Source organism: Protopterus annectens, chromosome 8.part0 (assembly GCF_019279795.1).
Source record: "Protopterus annectens isolate FY-2018-M chromosome 8.part0, PAN1.0, whole genome shotgun sequence".
NCBI lineage: Eukaryota > Metazoa > Chordata > Ceratodontiformes > Protopteridae > Protopterus > Protopterus annectens.
Genome location: NC_056741.1, coordinates 223943550 through 223969341, shown reverse-complemented (window position 1 = coordinate 223969341; position 25792 = coordinate 223943550). Strand labels below are relative to the sequence as shown.

General features: G+C 39.2%; 1 protein-coding gene across 1 annotated transcript in view; it reads left to right on the top strand.

Moving 5' to 3' along the window:
- Positions 1–13679: 13679 nt before the first annotated feature.
- LOC122808714 (retinol-binding protein 5-like) overlaps positions 13680–25792 on the top strand; it is a 121681-nt gene continuing 109568 nt past the window's right edge. The window contains exon 1 of the mRNA XM_044079703.1: positions 13680–14071. Coding sequence (XP_043935638.1) covers positions 13999–14071 — 73 coding nt within the window. The 5' untranslated portion in view covers positions 13680–13998. The remainder of the gene's footprint in view (positions 14072–25792) is intronic.

The following is a 25792-nucleotide window of genomic DNA, read 5'->3' as shown; positions in this document are numbered from 1 at the left end:
TTTTCCTGACTATCCGGAAATTAAACTGATTCTCTGGTAGTCCAGAAAACACTGTACAAACTACAGTATTCTGTTTCAAAAAGGAAACAGACTATTGGAGTTTGTAAACCGGATGATTTACTATAATCAGCCGAAAGCAGGCAGCAAGAATGGAAAAAGTGGGCATTCCCCACCAAGTGATGTCACAGTGACGTCACATAATGGGTGGACTGTGGGCGGGAGAGGGGGTGGGAAGGGTGGGGTTACTGGTGATGTGAGGGGTGTGGCTTTACTCTGGTTTTAGCCATGATGAAAGGTGGGAACCCTAGGCTGGAAGAAGGTTGTTCTCTGGTTAAGATGAAAAAGATGCCTGTTTCCCAGAGAAGCATAGCAGCAGCAGTCTTTAAAACAGATGAGTAGAAAAAAGTAACCCCCCCAAAAGAACACATTAAAAAGTACTTTAAATACTTACTCCACCTCCCACAAGTAACATAACAACTTTTACCAGAAAAAAATTAATTTTGTTTAAACAATTTTTTTCCACATGCTTCTGCTTAAAAGTTAATAAAAGTCACATGGCAGTCAATAAAAACATCGTATGGCAGACAGAAACTAGAGAACACAATTCAGCAGCCGGTAATAGCGTAAAATAGATTTAATTTCCGCTTTCGTCACAACTTCATCAGAATACAAAAAATCATGACACTAAAACAGTTTAAATAGCTTATTCAATTAAAAAATCGTATTAAGGAGCATTTATATGCTATTAAAGCTAAGGATCACAACAACGCTTTATATAAGCATTCTATTTCATGTGCTACATTTAACAAATTTTTATTTTCAGTTCTAGAAAAATGTAAATCAGACAATAGGGCTGGGGATTTTAAGAACTACATTGAGCAAAGAGAATGTTTATGGCAGATTAGATTGAAGTCAGATGTCTATCCTGGTCTTAACGAGAGTATAAATTTAAAATGTTTTCTAAAAAATGGAAAATTAACTATTAACAAAAATTATGGTATAGATTTAAGGGCTTATTTTAATGCTTGAGGTTTCATTTTTTTGCATATATTTGTGTATTTATGTCATTATTCAAATAGATTACTTAATTGATTTTTTAATTGAATAAGCTATTTAAACTGTTTTAGTGTCATGATTTTTTGTATTCTGATGAAGTTGTGACGAAAGCGGAAATTAAATCTATTTTACGCTATTACCGGCTGCTGAATTGTGTTCTTTAGTTTCTATCTGCCATACGATCTTTTAAATAGTTTTTCTGGCGTGTTGTTTGGTATATTAGTAGTCAATAAAAACACTTTGTCTTTACTTAAAATTAATATTTTCACAGACAAAAGTATAGCTTCTTTCCAAAAAAGCAGATTTGGAAGTTTTTATTTTTTCCTGAAGGTAACTTTTCTGTCCAGCAATGGAAAGCATTAGCTGACTGTTGATCCTCAAAAACCTGCAAAAAGAAGCTCCTCAGTGGTAGGAAAGCTCATAAGAGCTCAGCATCCAAATCTGTCTTTTTGGTAAGCTAAGCTCTAGCTGACTAATGGTTTGGGTGTGTGAAAGGTGCCCTGAAGCTTTGGAAGCTGACAGGCTGTAATATCCTTAGCTGGATATAACCTACATAGCTAAGGCTACTCTGGCAATTATCCTAATGATGAGAATTATTGGCCACCATCCTGCACTGAATAAATATATTTTTTTTCTTCTGATTCCAAGCCATCAGTTGCTGGTTGTCATTTATAGAACAAGCTAAGAAATCCCCTTTTTCCCATTTTTCTACATGGGGTCAGTTGACATGTTAACTGTTGCCATCTCTCTCAATTCAATGCCACATTCCTGACTTCTTCGACTGTCACAGATCTCTCATGCAATCCATCCACTTCTTTGCTGGACACCATTGTTTTCTCTTACTTTCTTCCTGTCTGTCCCAAATTTTCTTCACCAGATTGTCTTCTGCTTTTCTGCACATGTGCCTGAGCTACTGTAATCTGTTCTCTGTGGTCTTTCTACAAATGGAGCTACTTTTGCTTCTGCTCTTATGTCCTCATTTCCTCACCAGTCCCACTGTGTGCATCCTACCACCCTTCTCAGTCACTTCATTTCTATCACCTCTAGCTTTCTCAACTGCTCTTCCTTTACTGCCTAGGTTTCTGTACCATACAGTGGTACTGGTCTCACCACTGTTTTGTGCACCTTACTTTTCAGCTTCTTTAGCATTCTTCTGTCATACACTATCCCTGACACTCTGTGCCAGTTGGCTACAGCTCCTCTGATCCTAGCTTTGACTTCTTCATTCAAACTTCCCTTCTCTTCAACCTCTTGATGCTATTTACCTGTTCCACTATCTTCCATTCTATCTCAGTTCTCACCTTCTTCTGATTCCCCCAATTTGCTGCCATTACCACTTTCTTATCTGTACTTAGTTTCATCCCACATGCCTTAAGTTTTGCATTCCATTCCCTTATCCTTTGCTGAGGTTCCTGCTTAGAGTCTGCCTGTAATGCCACATTCTTTGCATACAGCAACTTTGTTGATCTGTCTCCTACAAACTGTTTGTTAATGTAGTCCATCACCAGTATGAACAGCAGTGGGCTCAGATCTGAACCCTTGTTCGTACCCACTCCCGCTGTGAACCCATTTGTGAGACCATACATGGTTCATACTTGAGTCATTGGGTTATTGTACACAGCCTGCACTAGGCTGTGTTTGAGGAAGTACAGCTTCTAAGAGTTTCATTCAGAAGCTGCTGAAAGTACTGTTTTCATCTACCTTTTATGTCCTGTGGACTGGTGAGCAGATTGTTGCTGTCATCCCTTAAAAGAGTGTCTGACTATCTTTTTTATCTTTCTGTCTTTGCCTTGTAATGTAACCTGTTATAGTTTCTCTGTGCCACCTACTGAGTGACTTTCCAGAAGCTGGTATAGTGCCTCTAATGTCATTTTCATTGCTATTGCAACTCTTTTTTAGCTTCTTTGTTAGCTAACCAGTATTCTTTCCTACTCTGGTCTGTTTTTTCTATCCCCCATTTTTTTCCCTGCATTCCTACTTTCTTTTGTTGACTTTATGAGCTTCTGCATTACACCACCAGCTTTCCTTATGTACCTTATTTCCATACCTGGCTCAGTCACATATGTATTCTGTAGTCCTCACACATGCTGTTTTGAGGTGCTGCCATTCTTATTCATCTGCACCTATTTCCTCCTCTTCTTGGGGTGCTAGAGCCTTGAGTAATTCCTTGAACTCTTGTACGTTCTCTCCAGTAAACTTCCAGGTCTTCAGCCTGATCTATGTTGATCTTAAGAGTCTTCTCTGACCATTGCTTGCAGCTGATTGTGGCAAACATTGGTTTATGCTGCGGGCTGTCTGTTTCACTGGAGTTGACTTTGCATCACTGTTCTACCCCAGTGCCCTTTCCTTACTAGGAGAAATTCTGCCTGAGTTGGATTTTGGCCACTTTTGTATGTGATCTTATGACTGTTCTTTTTCTGAACCATGTGGTGGCTAATAGCAAGCCATTTGCCAGACAGAAGTCATAGAATGGCCTCTCCTTCTTTATTCCTCTTGCCCCACCCATGTGGACCCAGCCAGTCCTTATATCCAAATACTGCCCTATCATTACAATGGAGTCTGATTGCCATGAGTATGTCACTAATTCTGATCATATCCCTCATTGCCTTCTGAAGACTCTCACTCACCACAATCCCCACGCAATTTCTAACCTGTCCTCCTTCTGAGCAGTAGACTCTGAATCCAGAGCCAAGTGTCTTTGCTACACTGCCTTTCCATCTTGTCTCTTGGATACATAGGATGTCCAGCCTCCTCCATACCAGCATGTCATCCACTTTCAAGCTGCTTCCTTTCAGTGAACCTGCACTGAGTGTAGCAATTCTTAGTTCATGACTGGCATGTTAATCAACGGTTATCCCAGTAACCCAGGCTGGGCAGCTAGACACCAGCTAGGCAGTAGCTTATTGACTCAGGGCTGCTGGGCTTTATAGCAGGCACACACTAACTAATAGGAGCACATACACCCTGCCCACTGTTAGCATGGGTCCCTGGTGTGGGGTCAGAGCAGGCTAGGTCTTCGGTCCACTTATCAACAGCAAGTACCCATGCCCATTTGGTGACATTAGTTAACATGACTGAACTATCCAATGTTTTACACCATCAGGTGACTAGCCTTGCCAAGGCAATTAGTCTGAGATCCATGTTCTCCTATCTTGAGGAAACTGCACACCACAGTAGATGCCCAAAGTGGTTGGTCTTTGCACCTCTTCTCACTATAGGGCACCATGTAGAGTCTGTGTTGTTGTCCACAGCTCCATTCATTGGTAAGTTTGAGATGGAAACACTCAGAATGTTTATCAGAGGTGGGAGGAACCCACAGAGATGCAGGGAGAATATGCAAACTCCAAACAGGCTTTGGCCGGAGGTTAGGATTGAACTTTGTACCATTTGCATGGGAAGTGAGGACCTTAACCATTATTCCAGCTCCTGATGATAATGATTATTGATGATGATGATGATGATGATGAAGCTAGGATACCACTTGTTTTACTTTTAAAACCTCGAATCACAGTGGTTTGAGTGCTCATATGAGCGACTTGAAGCCACAAAAATGTAAACATCGACGGTCCTTATTGTTCGAAAAACAGCAAAGCGAAAAGCAGATTCGCTGTTTTTCGAACATTAATACTGAACAAAAAAAAAAAAGAAGAAGTGTAAAGTAGAGGGGCAAGCCTCCCTGCATCCCCCCATGTGGGGGGCTGCACCCCCCACACCACCCCTACTTTATTATTCTAACTCTGAGATCGCACTACAGTGGGGAAAGTAACCATTTCCCGATCCTCACTATAGTGCAATCAGCCCCAGAATGTCAAAAGTGCAATGAGCAAATCTCACTGTACATTCGCTCATTGCACATTCAAACCTATTTCCGTTCGGTGTTTTCAGATCTTGCAGACTGCCTTTTGCACAATTGCAATTCGCCTGTGTGCAATATGCACATCTAAAGGTAAACCTACCACTTTGGTACATGCCTTTGCACACCCATTGCACCTCATTAATCAGAAGTAGCCTGCTAGGCAGACTTACGTTCTCACATTACACCTTTTTGTACACAGCATACATCTGATTTCTCTCCCACAGGTGTCACGTCTGCAGATGGACACAAAAGCTCCTCCCTCAGTATGGGCAATGTACACTGGCCAAATACCTGTAACCTTCTCCATCAAATTCCTGCAGCACCCAAGCTACTTATTCTGGGTCACCTGGGCAATATTCAGGGCTTCATCCCTTTATATCATAAAGACTGAGGTGTAAGCATAATTTTATTCAGAAAATCCAGTATTTAGTATGACTGAAAACTTTATATCCAAAAACTTTGACCCTTAATGGTACATATAATCTTTGATCAAATTATTTTTCTTTTTTCTTCTTTGTAAGAAAGGAAATAGGAAAATACAGATTTTAATGCTTTGTTATAGGGACTGTTCACCCTTGGTATGGAAAATGGTTATAAGACAAAGGCTCAAAAAGCAGTTGCCCAAAACACAATCAATGGAAACAGGCCCATGCATAACATTTTGCTGAAACAGTATGTGAGGCAAACATGCAAAGACTTTGCTCCCGCAAGCTTTTCATCCACACCTCTTCTGTATAATATTTATCACCAAGATCACAAAATCTTGGAACAAATTAATTAAGTTAAGTAAAAGGGCTATTTATGAGGAAGTTTAATGAATTGTTCTTTAGGTAATTTCCTTTCAAGCAAATGGAGATGATCCCCTAAAAATAAGCACTACATGCAGTTTAAGTTTTAACTCTTCTTAATTGTTAGCTGCTGACAACTGTTAGTTCTTTTCCCCTTATAAAATGAGCACATAATGGCTGTGTTTATGATCCAGAGGTGGTATCACTTATCGTTATGAGTATGTCTCTGTCTGCTGCCCAAAGTGCCTTTTATATTGTATTCCAAGAAAAATTGATGGGCATCAGTTTCAAACAGTACAGCTGTGACGTACCCATTCTGGGCCAGTAATCAAGGAGCTTGAATCATCACCACTGACATTGGAGAGGGATGTGAACTTAGAATACAAAAGGATACACTCAGTATTTCCAGATGCACACCTTAAGAGCACATAGGGTAAACACTCAGTCCGGGGTCTGGGTGTCTCTATCTGTCTCTCCCCAGGTCCCCAGTAAGGCTCCCCACTGCCACTGTGAAACCAGTGCTTCATGTCCCTGCCCCAAGTAGCTGACACACACACTCTTTGGGATTTAATTTTCACATACACACACACACGCACACACACACACACACACACACACACACACACACACACACACACACACACACACACACACACACCTGGGAAAGGCTGACACAGGTTACCCGCTTTACCAACTTTAAGGTAGATTCACTGCCACCAATCAATTATGATAAGTCTCTTAAAAGGGTACCCAATTATGCTGAGTGATGTTAATATTAATACAAATGGTAATGTTGACCAAACAGCAAGGCTTTCAGGAGTGGCCAGAGTTACCTCCAAATAAATATTTGCAAATAGTCTCAAAGCTTAAATATTTTCTAAAAAAGGACCCAGCCACAGGGAAAAGTTTAAATATAGTTAATAATAAATAAAAGAAGAAGAAAATACTACATATATATTTACAGTAAACCACAGAGTTCAAATATCAGAAAATACTGAAAATAACATTGATGGACAGACACATACAAATAAAGAAAAACAATCTTTTATTTTTTATTTATTTAACATTTTGTTTATTTTGAAAGTCTGACTTGGAACAAGCCAATTTTCAGTGGAAGCCTGGGGAGGAACACTCCAGAAGCATGTCTTTGTAACATGGGAGGAAACCAGAGCACCCAAAGGAAACCCACACAAATGCAGGGAGGACTTGTAGATTCCACACAGAAGGCACCCCAGCCAAGAATCAAACTGGAGAACCTCTTGCTGTCTGGTGGCAACATTAACCTCTCCATCAGTGCACCATCCAGTCTCTAAACTAAGCTTCTATATATATTCCTGAATCTAGGAGAATTTCTATTCCCTAATAGCTTACATGATAGAACAAGGCACAATGAAACATGAAGCAGTCTTTCTAGTCAGGTTCCCCAAAACAGAATACTCAACACTCAGAGATTACTCCCTGTAAAATATAATATCCAAGATGGCTTACAGAATGACCTCATCCGGTAACCTAACACTAGGTTCTCACAGTATCCCCCTTTGAAGCTGAGACAGGAATTTAACATAGACAGCTGCAATACACATCTAAATGTTTATGGCAATGCCTGGGGCTTCTCCTCTTTTTACTGAGATAATGAACAAGGGCTTCTTCCATACCCACTGTCTCTGGTCCTATTCAGCATTGCGGGGTTCCATTTTAATGGCTGAATAGCTCATTTACATTTCCCTAATTTTCTTAAAGTAAGCTAGCTGGTTAACCTCTGCTGTCCCAGTATCCTCTATTAAAACATATACATTTAATTCAGTTACAATAATACATGTACATTTATTTTCATTCCAGCAGGGTGCACTGTTGATACATTTTAACACAGGCAAACCTCACAAATATATTTTCAGCACAAGCATCTGTACAAATCAGTTTGATATGCAAATGACGTACAATTATTTACAACATTCCAGCTAGCTGTGCTGCCAGAAGTCATACATCCACTGCCCTACTTCTTCTGGCATGGCTGACAGTACCTTCTATCATCAAAACAGCTTTAACAGCATATCTGAGACATTACATGTTTACTAATGACTCACTTATAAATTAATTGATACTGTTAACACTAAATTTGTAAAACTGTGGAGCTTTTCTCCCCAGGCCTCCGCTGAAAAAGGGTTACTTAGCTCCGTCAGACTAACCCGGTCAACAAATGTAAAAATAAAATAAAATAAAATAAATAATAAATAATTAGGAAAAGCTCATGATATGTATTAATTAACTTTGCTTCCTTACTAAATGTGTGTATGAAAGCAGTACCAAAAGAATAATTATGTTTAGCTTTAGAAGCATTAAATATTACATGCCAAGCTTTTAGGTACTTGATAAACATTAACTGCTGCTTATAACAGATATCAGTACATGTTGAATTAAGAACTTCTTCCGAAACAGCAGTCACAGGATATAAACTAGTGTGAGTACAAAAACAAATGTAGTTCTAAGTAATTTAACTTTTTTGTCAATGCTCGATGAATTATTCAATTAAATGTATGGTACAGTGGTGCAGCAGTTGCATTGTCACCTCACAGCAAGAGGTTCTCCAGTTCGATTCTCGGCTGGGGTGCCTTCTGTGTGGAGTCTGCATGTCCTCCCTGCATTCATGTAGGTTTCCTCCGAGTGCTCCGGTTTCCTCCTATGATACAAAGATATGTGTCTGGTGCATTTCTCCCAGGGCCTCTGCTGAAAATTGACTTCATTCCAAGTCGAACTTTCCTGCTAAACAAATGTTAAATAAAAAATAAATAAATAAATAAAAATGTAGAACTGTTCTGGTGCCTTGTGAGTGTGCATGCCTGCTCTTGTATGTATTTGTATGTTTTACTCTATCTTGCTGTTCCTCCACTTCCTTTGCATTACACATGGCAGAAAAAGACTTACTTGTGTAGCTAGTATCTTTCATTTGCTCCTCTGGTTCTCCTTGTGTTATAGACCCACCCACACCAAACATTCCTGATAGAGTTTGTAATTTTGCAGTCTCCTATTGTCTTGGATACATTTTACAACTACTTCTGTGAAACAATAGGAATTTCTAAAGTGAACTTTCTTCCTTTAATGTAGAAGGTATGTCCTCTCATCTCTCTGATGCCTTTCCTCTAAGGCTATAATGCCTTACACTGCCTCGCTAGTCACTCTACATTGTCACCCATATCTTGTCAACCCTTTCTCAACACTTCTCATGCGAAAATCCATTTACTTCCTGTAAGTTATCTGTGTAATGATTGTTCTGCATTCTCTTTGTTGCCATGGTAGCTTTCTTTTGAACCTGGTAGCCTGGTATTATTAGCACTGTAAGGACAAAAAATGAAGAAGCTATTTCTGCTGCTACCTGTCAAGGCATCTGTAGGGGGCAAATACAGCGTCTTTCTCTTCCAAGAGTCAGTTGCCCTGACAATATAGTTCAATATCATACTTGAATTAACTACTGCATTTTTCAGTTTGTACCCATGGATCTTTTTTTGTTGTTACTAGCACAACAATATTTTTTCCACATCTCTGTTTTTTTATATTGATCCTTTCTTGTGGTTCTTATATTTTATTATTATTACAGCCATGCTGAAGAACTTTACAGTTTTCTGCACTAAACCTTAAATATTACCTCCCTGCTACTCGTGCACCTTTGAAAACTTGCACTCCAATCCTCCTCTGTCCTTTCTTATTTCTAGGCTTATTGTTTCTTTTTTCAGGTTCATGTTCAGGTTAGTCGATACACTTGATATGATATAATTTGATCTTGTTGTCACTGCCTCTCATGATATATGAGTACTAGTTCAAGGAATATTCCCTGAGAATCTCACTAATCACCTCCTTTTCCTTTGAGAGTGACCAACTAATAACTATTTACTTCATGCAACCCCACCACCATTCAGTCCATTTACTCAGCTCCTCTCTTAGTTTACATGCCTTCAGTTTGTCTTTTGGAAGGGTACCCTTCGTCAAGTTCCAGTGTAACCTAGTCATAAAATTGAATCAGGCTGAATTGACACAATTTGCTTTCCAGTAAGCTATACTGGTGGTTATCTTCCCATTTGGTGTTCAGGAAACTGACTAGATTTCTCTCAGTATCTTCTCCGTAACTTTCTCTGCTATAGAGGTCAGTTTATGGTTTAAGGCTTATAGGTTAGTAATTCCATAGGCCAGTTCTAGTTGTCACTTGTGCATAGTCATTACAATGGTCAGGCACTCACTCTCCAGGATTTCACCTGTGCTTTGACCAGCTGAATAATTCTGTCAGGGAATTTATACATTCATCAAGTCTTTCAGCTTCATTTCTACAGCTTACCTTAGTATATTACTGTTTATCTGATATCATCTTTGTTTTCACTGTTTACCCTCTCAAGCTGCCACTCTTGCCTCCTTCCTTTTCAAGAAAATTGAAGTGAGTAATTCAGTGAAGATGTCTGCCTTTTCCCCATCCTTACTGTACTCTTTTCCCACTTGGGCCATTCTCTGTAGCTATGCCTTGCACTATCTTCAGTCTCCTATATATATAAATAATCTCTTCTTCCCTTTCGTTGTTCTTTCTGCTTTAACTTTCTGGAGCTTTGCCTTTGTGTGTATACTTGAGTGTCTTTTTCAGCCTTCTTCATACTCTGGCGTGCACTCCTTACCTGTCTTTTTTTTTATAATTATTAATGTCATTTACTTTGCAGTAACTGCCTCCTTAATCTCCCCGTTGAACCACATTGACCCCTTTTTCTTCTCATTTCCCTCCTATTTTTCCTACTTCTTTCATTTTTTTAGTAATTCTTGCAATTACCTTCTTTTTCCTTCATCTATATGTTTATTTTCCTTGCTTGTTTCCACTCTCTCCTTTATGTATTATGAAGTTGTTTTGGTTTTATTTCTCTGACTGTTTTCCCCCTTGTCATGGTGAACAGCCACTGCTGCATTATGGGCTGCTTGGGCCTGGATTTGAAAATTATAAGGGATCTACTTGTTTCGTAAGACAATAGCACATCATTTCAGACAACTGGGAGATGAAGTAACAGGACCTATTTCTCACATCTGGCATGGAGGTGCAATACTATCAGACCGCTTGTTAATCAGTCACACGAATAACCAACCTATTATGTAATTACTGACAGGTAGAGGCATTTTTACACCTATGTTAAGACCTTTCCCCATCTTTGCTAAGTATTATGCTCAGTATTTTATGATTCCTTGTACTATCTTTTGCTGGAAGAATGAATCTCTTGTTTCCCCAATGATGCCCCATATTTCAAGTCTTTGAAGCATAATTGCTATGCTGTACTTTTTTTAAAGTTTTCCTTAGAGTACATAATATCTAAACAGACATATTCACATGAGAACTGAAGTTCGAGAAAACATATCATCCACAAAGTAAAACAACTGTAGCCTCCTTCATCCTTGTGTGATAGTCTTCAACCCCCCCTTCACAACCTTCTTAATTTTATCCTCATTTTTGGTTTCCCTAACTTGCAGAAAGAGCATAAAATATAAAAATAAAAATATTCAATATTCATATGAAACAAAGAACCTCAGAGAAAGAATAATACTCACAAATATGAAAAAAAGCACATTGTTGCAACAAGTACTTCTCAAATATGAATAATAAAATATAGAGATGAAGATCCATGTACAGGGTAGCAAAACCCAAAGAAATGGACCTCAGGCAGCTAAAATGAAAGTCACCCCTCTTGGCTTAGTACCTTTACTATTTAATTTTCTTCCCTTGAATGCAGAAGTGCACCTATCTGCTTCTGAAAGACTAAAGTCTCTCATCATAATAACTTTATTTTACCTGCTTCAGGTCTTTAGCTATTTCTTTATATGTTTATCATTCGTTTTTTCAGCACCCACTGTTAATATATTTTTTTTCTAACTAGAAATCATCATATTTTCCCCTGTATTTGGGCAGCTTTACTTCAAATTATTAATAGTTCAAGCATCCTCTGTTCTCTGATCTGTTCTTCCTTTAGTACTTTCTCAATTTTTGCTCTACCCAATGTATATTTCTGCCCTCCACTAAACCCGCTCTCTCTATTGTGCCTGTAACACTGTTGATATATTGAGATCTCCGTAGATCTTCGCAGCCCAATCACTTTTATTTTCTTTGCCCAGTGTTCTGCTGTATCGCAAGCTGAAGCTCTTCTGTTTTCCTGCATAAGCTCAAAATTATCTGACATATAACCCTCCATTCATTCTTGCCAGTTTTCTATTGTGTTGTACACCTTTTTCTTACTAACTTTCTCATTTTCTACTTCTGAATTGTCCCTTGAATTACATTATTTTTCATACCTGTTCCCTCTTTTACAGTTCTGACTTGTAAACTGCATTGTACTCCTTTTTATATCTGTTGCTACTTGCTGTAGTATCTGACTTCCCAGATGAATCATGTATTTTCCTGCCTGACGCTGTCTTTTTTTTACTAAAGTCTTCCTTCAACTGTTTTGTTTCTCTCCTAGCAGTTTGTTCCTGTCCTGTGATCACATCTATTTAATGGTTTGTTCATAATCATCTTGATATATCAACACATTCAAGATTGCAATAAAGCTATGCTATGCAATCCAGAATTAAATTTAATTCCAGTATTGGCATAGTGGTTCCCTGTCTGTAATGCTTCTCTCCAACCAGTTAATGACTAATCCATATCTCCAGCTCAGCAATCCACTCTCTGAGACAGTCATTGCTCCTTCAGACAATGTCTATCCCTGATGACTTCCCACTTAGTAATAGTAGTACTTACCAAGAGGACACTGCTCACCCCAACGTGTTGCATGTTTTAGCTACTTCCCCTGCCTTCCTCCATGCATCTTATGTAGTTCTACCTGCCAACTGATGCCAATACATACTATGACTTGCATGAACTTTCTTCCATCCATAAGAAGCCTTCAGACTTCTTCAGTCTTGAGACATGGTACTGCTTGTCATTAAGAAATGAGCCCTCATCTTCTCTCACACACATCTCTTATGCCTGCTGTTTTCCTTCTTAATATTCTGTTGTAGCTGTCCTACATCATCTCTTCATAAGTTTTTCCTCCAGTCTGTATCACTTCTGTAGCTCTTTACTTACTGTGCACATCCTCTATAAGCTGCCGGACAGCCTTAAAGTGTCACCTTACACTTTATGTCCCTGCTCTCTATCCTGAATAGCCCACTAACATAAACCCCTGCCCTTTTCTTTCTTATTGCCTCCCTCTTCTTCAGTTCTGCCTGCCATGTATGCATCAGTCTCTTCATTCCTTTATGTAGCTGGCACATTGCATCTCTCCTCTGCTGTTCTGCCTACCTCCTCTATCACTTCACCTTCAGTCTTGATTTGTTTTTCTCTGATTGTTTCTTCTGTGTTTTTACTTCTCTTTACAGCTCTGCTATCTTGTGTAGTCTTCCTTTTTTCCCTGTCTAATTGCACTACCTTTGCCTCAGATACCGGCAGTCTCCTGCAGCCCTGCACAAACCTCTACTGCACAGATACCTAAGCCCCTTTGCCATATCACATTAGAGTACCCAATCCATTTCCCTCTCTCATCTCCCCTCCAAATCGAGTGCGTGCATGTGTGTGCCTTCTGTGGAAGGTTGGGCGCCAGGCTGGCAACTCGACACCGTAAAACTCCACTGCCAATCATGAGCGGACAGTGATCCACTGTGGTGACCCCTAACCGGGAAAAGCCGAAAGAAGAAGAAGAAGAAGTTTTTATTCTTTCAGTTTTTAACTATTTTAATATATTCTGCATTGACTAATTTCTACTGACTGATTATTTATGCTTGCTTTTGTGTGGCAATGTCTTTTGGCTACCATCCTTCTACTAAATCATTGTACTTCACAATCTGTTAGTTTTCTGCTTTGGTATTCTCCTATATATCATGCCTTTTTGCTCAGAACTCTTCCTTTCTTTTGAGTTATCCTGTTTACATATGTACACCTTCTGACAATTTCCTGTTGCATGAAGTCCAAAGTACAGAGAGCTCAAAAGGCTTCAGTGTTTGCAACAGACTTTAAAATGGTCAGACTTTGTTAGCTAGCATAAATGTAAGACAGATAATTTTGTACATGACAGTATAGAAAGAACAGAAAAATCTAATTTCTTTCTTTATCTGAGAGGTTAATTTATTTTCTATAACCTTCTTGTTTAAATGCACAGAGCTTATCTTCACAACAGAGCTATTTAGCAAAACCAAGATCCAGTGATTAGGAAACATTTTGATTTGGGCATTTTAAAAGTCAGCATTGCCAGAAAGAGCCTTCATATAATTAAAGCTCCTATCGTCAGACTTTGGAAAATATTTTATAAAATGTCACATGATTTAACTGGTTACTATCGCTATGTCTCTCAAGACAACATGGACAACTATCTAAAAGCACTAGGTAAGTGCATTTCCTTGTCAGCTTTATATATAAAGTGCTATATTAAATTTTTCTAGATTGTTATAATTCCATAACATTTCTGAACTACAGATCTAGGTCTTATTCCCAGATCAGGTCACGGATAGAATTAAATAGCACGTGTTTTTTCAAAGGGATCAAGAAGATCTGTATTGTTGTTAATTATGGACAGTCATATTTATTTCCTAAAGAAAATACTGTGAAATCTCATGTGCAGTCCATCATGTAAAATAATGCTTAATTTTGTAGGTGTACTGCAATCTGCAGCACAGGAAACACTTCCATGGGGTGGGGATGCACAAAGTTGTCTTCCTTAACCAATTTAAACCTAAAAGTACACTTTTAACACGTAGCAATTTGATGCATGTACTTTTATACAACAAGAGTTTTTTTTTTCTTTTTTAAGCTTAATACTTGTAGATCTTTACTGATCACAACCACATTAAGTGGGAGAATATGTGTTACTAATGCAGACGTGCATATCTTTGGGCAAAATAAGTGGCCACCTTCTGCAATCTAAAACATGCAATGACAGCTACTTTATACTGCTTATGAGCTTTGTTCACTGTTTATCTTTCTGTTTGTCTGACTGCCTGTCTATTTAACTGCCTGTCTCCTTATCAATGCATCTATATGCATTTCCATGTATCTACCTAGACTGCTTTTTTTTTTACAAAATAGATGTTTTGGTATGTCCTGTAAGTTGTAATATGTAAGTTTTATTCAGGGAAGAATATGCTTTCATGCTGGCTCAATTATACAGTTACAAACCTGCTATCTTTTCTAAGCTTCAAGAGGCAAATGCATTTTGACTGTTATCAAATAAAGTTGACATCTTACTTTGCATTAGGTTAACTTGGTGGCTCAGCCTGGATAAGATCTCTTATTCAGAACAAGAGTTCTATTGTCTGTACTTATTTTATTTAAGTTTTTTCACCAGGATTGATCCATAAGGACCAATTTCATGCACAGCCTTGGGATACTTACAGAAAATATCTGTAACACAGTAAGTGTCTGTGCGGAGTCTGCATGCTCTCAATATTCTTGTGGAGGTGTTCTCTGGTTTCTTCCTACTTTCCCAAAAACACAGTGGTTGACTGGCCACTTTAAAGCTATCATATACATTTTATTTACCCTATATCTTGTGGAATGAATTGTTGTGGAAATTTGTCCATCTTAAACAAATTTACTTACCTGGTAAAAAATTGATGACATTCAAGTTATTGGTGAAGTGTACCTCTTATCAACTGATGTCCCCGATGCTCAAAGACTGGTGCCTAGCAACCAGTGATCCTCTTTGTAGCTCACACAGTCTACTACTCACACTCAGATTTGACTAGGTGTTGGGTGATGTGTGGCAGCCATGTGGAGATAGTGGAGAGGCCGCACCTCACCCAAACACAGTAGTCAAGTTTGAGCAAGGTTTGTGTAGTAGCTACAGGAAAGGATTGGGAATGAGCAGGAGCATTGTTTAGGGTTTCAGATATCAATCAGGAGTGTGATTTAGATTTAGTGAAGGAGGAGTTTTAGGATTTGAGAGTGATCGGGTACTTTAGGTTTGGGGCACAAAAGAAAAGTTTTAGGTTTAGACAGCATAGTTAGGGTGTGGGAGTGGAGTTTATAGTTAGGGAGTGACTGGGGAGATTAAGTTTAGGAAGAGGGAGTGGAGTTTTAGATTTAAGGAGTAATCAAAGACTTTAGTGTTAGGGTGTCAGAGGGTAGTGTTATGGCTAGGATTAGGGACTGAGTTGAAGATTTAAGGTTAGAATTAGGGCTATTTAGTTCATTCAGGTAGGGAGGTGGAAGGGCTAGGATAACCAGGTAGGTTCAGGCTGTTAGAATAGTGAATATTAATTGCTGATACATGAAAGAGAATGTAAGATTATGCACTGAGAAAACAACAGTGTAAGTTATCCTTTTAAACAAGAGTTCCCAAAAATATTACACATTCCACCCTGAATGCATAAACATATGATTAAACATGCAAAACTAAGTTTTAAATTAATGTTTTATACAACGAGCAAAATTCCAGCTCTCTAAACCCTGCTGTTTAATATAATCCTCTGTGAAGTTGCTATTACTCAGTAAGAAAGGCAAATACTGTTTTCACACAAAAGGTATGTGCTTTTCTTCTTTCTTGGACCAATTCAATAAACATGGGTAATCTTTTTAACAAAATGTCTTAAAATTGTTGAAGTCACACACTAAGGTTTTGAACAGTGTTTGTGTGTGTGTGTGTGTGTGTGTGTGTGTGTGTGTGTGTGTGTGTGTGTGTGTGTGTGTGTGTGTGTGTGTGTGTGTGTGTGTGTGTGTGTGTATACTTATACATAGTATAATAGTTAGTCAATATAAGAGCCTAAGATGAGTGTCTTTGCTTATTTACAATCCCATGAAGGATGGATATGTTAAAGAATGATGGGGAATGTAATTTAATAAAATTACACAAAGCACAAAAATATAACAGCTAAATAAACCATGCAATAGATCCATTAGCCTGAGTAAATGGAAGCAGTGTAGTGTAGCATGGATATAATGACATATCCCAAGTATTTCAGATAAATCTCTAACAGAATCAAAAATCACTGTGGTATAGAGGGAAAAAGTGCTGTATATGGCCTAGGTTTGATTAGCAGTTTGGACGTCTAAGGCACTGGTGTGGGAAGATGGGCATACCCATCCCGTGGGAGGGAGGGTGTGCAATGTAGTGCATTCTGCATGCTAGATATTTACTGGATGCTGGGGATGTAAAAGGAGACATTGTCAGTGGGAGAAGGGGCATTGACTGAAAAACTGTAGAGGCAGAATGATATGACAGACCACCCTATTACACGTCCATCCCACAAATGTGCGTGGCTAACAGGGGAAATGGTCTGGATGTAAATAAGAAAAACACTTCCCAATAGCCGTCTGACACTGCACCAGAGTTCTTAGTCTCATCACTGGCCCACACTGTGGTTGAGGTCAGATTTGTGGAGGCTAAGAAAAGTCTGTTAGACCAAGTAAGCAACAAGAGAACTTGGGGGGAGCTTATGGCCAGCAACTGTAGGAAAAAATAACATAGAAGTCCATAACAATCTCACTGATGTCTTTCTGTAAACCCTGATGCCTTTCTGTAAACCTCCGCAGGGTTTCAAAAGCACACTGAAAGTGATTTCTGTCATTCTATAGCTATAAATATGTCCAGATAAAAACACAAAGGAAGCTGCCCACCTCCACAGTGTAGGTGTTGATACTAGTAGTGATGTTGCAGCCAATAGGACATCAGTTGCACCGAGCTGTGTCATTTGTTGGAGGCCCCCAAAACAGAAATAACTAAGTTTAAAAATAATCCTAACTCTTTAAGCAAAACTAGACACACAAAGCAGAAATTGTTTTTCAGTACCTTATAATGTTGGTATAAGATATGAAAGTTCCTCAGCCTGCAATAATCCACTGAGCCACAGTGTAATGCCAAGAAAACATGCTAAACTCATAGTAGCTTCTCCCACAGAAAAGTACCATGATACCAAATCAAAATGCAGCCTCAGTACATCTTCCATCTGCCTGCTGATACTACATAACTGATTGATGTAAATCCAGAAACCTGCTGCTTTAACTAAACCAAATATACCAGAGAGACTAATAGAGTGATTATATTCAGTAATCACCTGCCAGTAATAATTATAAATAATTTTTAATCTTCTGGTGAAGCAACAGCATGCTGAAAATAATTGGACGTTAGATCATCCTTATACAGAATGAAAATACATCCCAGGAAAGGATTACCTCCTAGTGGGACCTTGGATTTGCTTTAATTACTGCATTCATTACCTGGACAAGAAAGGTGACGGTACCTCAACAAACACCTTATGAACTCTGGAAAGAAACCAAATAAGACAAAGAGATTTACATCTTCATAGTAGAAATCGCCTCTCACTTTGACACTGTAAATTGTCATAACTAATTTAGCTGTGCTGTTATAGAGTCTTGCCAGAGGCTTTCAAGGTGAGCACTTCTGCATCTCAGAAGTGGCCAGAGCATCTTGCTTAGAATTAAGTTATGTAGTGCATGACGTGGCAATGGAATGCTGCTTAGAATGAAGTCATACAGTGCATGATGTGGTCATGGGACCATACTTAGAATGAAGTCATATATTGCATGACATGGCCATGGGACCCTACTTAGAATTAAGTCATGTAGTGCATAAAGTGGCCATGGGACCCTGCTTAGAATGATGTAATTTAGTGCATGATGTGGTATGATTATGCTCTAAAAAATTGGGAAGAAGATAAACTTGTTAAGTAGTTAGGGATGTTTTTAACCATTATTAACTGAGTTGGTCCCACTAGGTTAGTAGTCCCTTTTTAGGGGAGATCTGAGGTGATATTTATGCTACTAGGGCATATTTGGTCAAGGCATCATAGGACTTCCCCCTACTCATTTCAAAAGGTGTTATTGGATCTTTTACATTCACCTGAGCTACCACCAATTCAAGCACTTCAGAGAGCAGCACTCCTTTAATGCTACACTGCAGTGTCAGCAATCCAGTCATCTGTAGAGGGAACAGAACTCACAGCCTTCTAGTCATCTAGCACCAAAGGTGAATGTCGGACCTGTTGAGTCACTAACATTGATACATAACAAATCCTTGTTAATGACATCTTAAGAACAATTAAGATAGCGTCTAACCCTATGAATTAACAAAGTGCCATATTCACTATTAAAGAATACCAGCTGAAGGTAACAAGCTTTTAAAAGTTGTTAGAATTTCACTCTCCCACACATAGAAAGTGTGGTAGCACAAAGTGTCTAATAGGTTTTAAAAGCTGTTTTACCTTCTGTCACAGGAGCACTTTATTTCTGCTTGCTGTACTTCCCAGCTATAACTGAATAAATAGCATCCCTGATTTTGCATCATATTTTTATTCATGTATTTATTTACAGTTTGATGACTGGGGAAGTCCACTGGACCTAGTGAGCCCATTTTTAGTGGAGGTTTTGGGAAAAGAATTCAAAAATATAATAAAGAATGTCTACATAATAGTAACAAGAGCAAATCAGGGTATTATGGTAACAATCAAAGCAATAACATAGTGAGACACACAATAACCTTGCAACAACATAGCAATAACATAGTGAAACACGCAATAACATCACAAGTCATACATATGGCTGCATTTAGATTGATAACAGTAGGTGAATTTCCTAGGTAATAATGAATAACAGTGGATATATTGGTCCATGACTTGGTAATAGAAAGTATTTTGAGGTAGTAGTGAGGAACAGGAGAGTGAAGGGATGTAGTTAAATTAGAAGGTTACAGGTACATTTCCATTTAGAGAAAAGTTAGGAGTAGAGGAGTGTTTTAAAGTTTTCAAAGTTCTGCGTTGTCCTAAGAGTAGCGGGAAGTAAATTCCATTTTTTGGCTAAGGAAAAAGAGAGGAGTGACTGTCCAGGTGAACGGTTAGGTTTATGAACACTAATTGGGTTTTGATTTTCAGATCTGAGTGTTCTATTAGGTAGGTAAGGGGAAAGGATATCAGAAAGAACAGGGCTTTTAGTAGGGTTGAAGAGTAATCTATGGCCTGTGAGCAGTTGAAGGTAATCTAGGTAGTTTGGTAGTTCTAGCCAAGTTATAGAGTGCAGGGCTTTTCAGTGATGGGAGGAGTACTTAGACTTAGTGTCAAATTTGGATATTTTTTATAGCAGGATTCTAACCTGGAAGTGAGAGGGGTTGACAGGTTAGTTAGCAGGGGAGCACCATACATAAGGGAGGGAAGGAGGAACGTTGAGGCAAGAGTATTTCTAGTGTGGGATAAAAGGAAGCGATTGTTCCTGTAGAGCATACCAAGTTTTTGGTGGGTTCTCTTTATGTTTTGAGGGACGTGGTTATCTAATTTTAGTTGCTCATCTATAATAACTCCTAGTAATTTACTGTGGAGAACAACTTTGATAGGAGTGTTGTTTTGGATTAATACTTGGAAAGAAGTTTGATATAGAATGAAGGATTCTAAGGTGGAAATATTAATATTTTGGATTTGTTGGCATTTAGAGAAAGATGGTTTTGGAGCATCCAGGCTTCAGTAGTTGAGAAGGTGGGCTGAGTTTTTGTTAGAAGTTCAGTGTGATTAGTAGCAGAGCAGATTAATGTAGAATCGTCTGCATAATGAATTACTGTAGCATTGTGAATGGCAGAGTGAAAGGTGTTGATAAAGATGTTAAACAGCATAGAACCCAGTATGGATCTCTGGGGCACACCTGTAGGGGTATGACGAAATGAAGAGATGCCTTTTTTCCATTTCACAGCCTGTGATCTATTGGACAAGTAGCTAGAGAACCAGGATATGGTGTTTTGAGAAAGGCTGAGATTTGAAATTTGGCTCAGAAGGTGGGTGTGGGAAACAGTATCAAATGCTTTGGAAAGATCCAAAAGCACTTTGGATACTACTTTCTCAGTGTCTCGGGCACAGTTGACAGTGTCGAGGAAAGAAAGGAGTGCTGTGGTTGTACTATGCCCTGGTCAGAATCCTTGTTGGGTAGGGGTAAGGAGATGGTATTGAGTTAAGAAGGGCATGAGCTGTAGGTGAATGCATTTTTCCAGGATTTTTGAGATTGGGGAAAGGAAAGCTATGTGATGGAAGTTATAGATATTGGTGTTTTGCCACCTTTATGGAGAGGTAGGATGTAGGCCTTACACCACAGTTTAGGTATGTAAGATTCTTGAATAGATCTGTTGATTAGGATGCTAATAGGATATGCAATTCCATCAGCAGCAAGCTTGAGAATGTTTGAAGGCATGCTGTCAGGGGTGTAAGAGCAAAACGCAGGGGAAAGAATGCTCAACAAAAAAACCTATCAGTGCGCTGTACTAGAGTGTAAGCAGAAATGTAACTCTTTTCTTGCCCAAATGCCTACAAACAGGTCAGAAGAGTTGATAGCTGCCGCAATTAGTACAGGCCGAATGTATGGGCACGTCATTGGGGAGTACAAACCGATGGCCTAACATATGTACAGCCCAGAACACCTGTGCTTGCCACTACAGGTAAGAAACAGTGACAAGAAACAATCACTGAAATGTTACTAACCTAAAATTCTATAAAAATAGTGCAGTGAAATGCACATGCAATTAACCAGTAGCTGGGTGCATGGAGATAGAAGAGAAGCCGACAGGTAAAACTCAAGATCATTTCCGTGATCCTGCTGTTTCTGGGAAGCAGGAGACAGCCTTGCTTATGTTGGGACTACTAAAATTCTTTAAAAGCAGTGCAGTGAAATGCACATACAATTAACCAGTAGCTGGATGCAGGGAGATAGAAGAGTAACCGGCAGGTAAAACTCAAGATCATTTCCATGATCCTGCAGTCTCTGGGAAGCAGGAGACAGCCTTGCTTATGTTGGGACTACTAAAATTCTATAAATATAGTGCAGTGAAATGCATATACAATTAATCTGGTAAATCGCTGAGGACTGGAGTCAGTAAATAATGCCAGACATTAGACATTATACTTATCATTATTCAAAAAACAGTTGTTGATGCCAAGCCTGTTCTGGTAACTTTTGAAGTAAATTAGAGAAATATTTAACAACTGTCCATTGTTTTGATCCTTTGCCCCCCTCCGAAATTGTTAAACAAAGAAGTAGAGAGGTATGTTGCTGTCTTTAAAACACTTCACTTTTTCTTTTGTGTGTGTGTGTGTGTGTGTGTGTGTGTGTGTGTGTGTGTGTGTGTGTGTGTGTGTGTGGTAGTGTGTGTATTTGTGTGAATGTAACTAGTAGTACACCAAGCAGATAAAGATCCATGCAGTAGAAAGAAGTATATCAGGTCAATCAGTTCACCCATCGTAACCCTGTAATATGTGCTCTCAAATTTGGTCACATGGGGAATTTGTTGGCATCCATGTCTCATACGTATAGTAAGATACTTATGCTCATCTATGTGATGTTTGAGACAAATTACTTTTTACATAGCAGTAAATAAGCGGTTTCATACCTGTCAACTGTCTGTTCCATAAGGGGCAAAAAAAGGAAAAAAAAGATCATTAAGGGCATATTTCCATGAAGTACCACGAAGATTTATTTGGTGAGTGTTCAGTATTACAAAGTATGTTGACCAAGAGGGGATACCCAGAACAATTTGTGGGGGTGATTATGGATGAGGTGAAGAAGAAAAGACTGGAAGGGACCTATTATACCCTTCTAGGCACCAGCTGGGAATTAAGACGGACAGGTGGCACTAACAGTGGTGGTGGTTTTGGGAGTGCTCTTATTCTACCACACAGTACTGATTTTTATGATATTCGAAAAATCATTAAGAAACATTGGAGTAATTTTAACCTTGCTGGTGACACCTCGTCCATATTAAGACATTCCCCCATTATTGTCTGTAACAAGGAAGCCTCCTTTAAGGGAATACTAGAGAAACCATTATCCCTGGAAGAGAATGGTGGCAGTTTTAAATGTGGCAGATGCCCCCAATGTAAATTTATGATTGACAAGAGTCAGATTTACATCAAGAACTATGGGAAAATTAAACTAAAGAAAAAGTATTACTGCTACTCAAAGGGGGTTGTTTATGTTGGTCTCTGTCAGTCGTGTGATGAATTTTATGTAGGGAAAACAAAAAGGGCTATCAAGCAGAGAATTTACCAACATTTATATGACATCATTAATACAAATGCCCTTTTTAAACATATTAATGAGTACCCTACTCATTCCTTTAAGTTTTGTGTCATCGACCATGTTGATGTGGGGGAGAAGGGAGGTCCATTTAATGACTATTTGGAATTTCTGGAAATGAAATGGCAGGTTAGATTAAATGCCACTGTTCCCCCTGGTCTGAATGACAAAATTTCTCTCTTTTCTTTTTTTGAAACTTAAATCTGCTTACTGTTTGTGATTTTTAATGTATTCATTAGTGACACTCAGTGGCATGTTTTAAATGTTTTTATTATTACAACAAGGGGGTGGAGTTAGGGTTTGGTTAACCTATTATGTGGCAGGAGTACGTATTTAAACTTTCATTTGTATTGTTCATTTATTCTGAAGATGTCTGTTACACTGAGACGAAAGTGCTAAATAAATGACTTTACTCGACTACTGTGGTGCTTGGGATTTCCGTCTCTCAATTCCTGAATTTCTCAGTCATCCGTCTGTGTTAACCCAGTATGTAGTATATTAGCATCATTGGGAGACTCAATGATTGCTCACAGTTTGGCTGTTCAAAGTTGCCTGGACTTCTGAGTAACAAATTCCGAACAGTAAGGGGCTCAGCACAGAACCCTGTAGTACACCACTGGTGACTGGTCTTTTGTTAGAGGTGAAGTCACCCAGTTTGACCATATGTGTCCCATCAGAGAGCTAGCTGACTACCCATCTGGCAATGTAGGGGTTAATTCCTAATTGGGAGAGTTTCTGTATAATACCTGAGTTGGGGATTGTGTCAAATGCCTTAGCTAGGTCAAGATAGGAGTTATGCATTCTTTTTCCCTCATCCAGGGCCTTGGTGACTTCCATGAAGAAGTCAATCATGTTTTACAGGCATGACCTACCTTTAATAAATCCGAACTGGGTTGAGTCCAGAGTTTGGAGATTACCTATATCCTTGTTATAGGGTCCATAATGATTCTTTCCATGGCTTTGTAAATGAGGCTAGTTAAGCTTATGGATCTATAAATCCCAGGATTGGCTGATGATCCCTCTTTGTGCAGAGGGATTATTGTTGCTGTCCTCTGTCCCACTGGAACATAGCCAGTTAGCAGGTTGTGGTTAAACAGGGATCTAAGTGGGTCTGCTAGGTCATGTTTTAAATTGTTTAAAAGGCAACCTGGGATGTTGTCTGGTACCACTGATGCCACGTTTTTGGCCTCAGAGAACACTGAGATGACCTGCTCTCTTGAGTTAATAGGCTGAGGAATGGTGGCAGGTATACTTTGGGGGATGACTGAAGGGGATGGGCGGGGGGGGGTGAAGTTTTCTACAAATCTGTCATTTAGCAGCTTGGCTATTACCTCTGGTTGACTATGGGTGGTGCCATCCACAACCAGTTCAGTGCATAGCTAGGTATTCCCTTTTAGATTTCAGACATAGTTAAAGAATGCCTTGTGGTTGTCCTTATCTAAAGAGACTATCTATGCTTCATAATTAGCCTTGGAGGACTTGACAAGCTCACTAATTTGTTTGATTATGGTAGAGAGGGATTTCTTCCTCTGCTGAGGCAGTTCCCTCCTGTTCTTGGACATTAGTTTCTTTCTCTTCTTGTATAGCCTGTTTATACTAGGGGTTCACCAGGATCGCTTGTTTTTTTGGCAACACCTGGTTTTAAACTGGTCAGGTACAGTCAATTCAATACAAGTGCTTAAATGGTTATACTGGGTATTGGTGTACACCTCTGCATAGGAATCTGTGTTATCTGCATTCTGGGGGGCTTTGAAATTCCTTATATCATCACTTAGTAGGAAGTAGTATTTCTTTGAAAAATTCTTAAGCTTGATGGGGTATCTGGTCTTATCATTACATTGAATGAGGCTAATTTGTGGTCCAGTCTTACCATGGAGGACATCACACAGGGGAAGGTGAAATGCTCTCCCATGTTAGTGAGTACTATATCCAGGACATTTGAGCCTCTTGTGGGTGGGCTGGCTAGCTGTTTCAGGGCATCAACAAAGATAAAGTGCCACTGAGTCAGTATGTTTGTGGTCATGTTTATTTCCTAGTTGATGGTTGGATAATTAAAATCACCCATGAGTAAGGGCTGTATGGCAAGTGACTCCAGTAAATCCAGGTATGCAGTATGCTTTTCCTGTTTCATGGTGGAGGACCTATGGCTAGCTATGATGTGGTAGGGGGCTTTGCCTGTAGTTAATTGGACACAGAGTAGCTCGAGAGTCATACTGTTTGACCAGTCTTAAGGTGCAGTTTTCCTTAATGAAGATGAACACACCTCTGTTTCTTTCATGCTCAGTTTGAGTTCTGAACATATGGCAGCAATTGTAGCCCTGCATGGCTGGGGTGTTTTCCACACCTTTTGAACCATGTCTCAGTGACTGCACAGACATCAACATCTTCCAAAGTCAGGAGTGCTTCCAGAGAGTACAATTTCTTGTTTAGACTCCTAGCATTAAGTACCAGTACATTGAGTTTACCTACAAAGGATTTTGTTATGTTTGGAGGTCGGTTATTTTCACACTGCCTAAAAAAGGCATAATGGGGGGCTAATGCCTTTGCCTGTATCCAAAAGCCTAGAAGAAACAGGTGCAGACCATGTCTAGCAAAGCAGTGTGGCCTGTCGACCATGTCTTCCCAGGCTGATAGATATTGGTCCCCTTGAACTGACACGAGAATCTAAGACATTTGTTAAAGTCAATCATTTTTTGTTTGTATTGTGGCATCATCCTTGGAGAAGGTAGAATGCTGCTTAAGGCTAGGCTTATACCTGCCTGTGATAGAATCTGAAAGCTGAGTCATGTCTCTTTTCATATAGTCCAGTGAGGTACATCTCAAGTCATTCACCCCCACATGGGCTATGACAGAACTTGTTGTTGAGTGACTGGAGTGCTTGATATGTGGTATGAAGTTCTGAAGTTCAGGTCAACTAAACTGATGGTACTCTATCCTGAGTGTACACAATGAAACCTAGTAAAAATAAAAGTGCATTTTTACTTCATGATTTCTTTACTTTCTCCCTTAAGAGCCCTATAAGATGTATAGCTTTTGTGTTTTTCTATA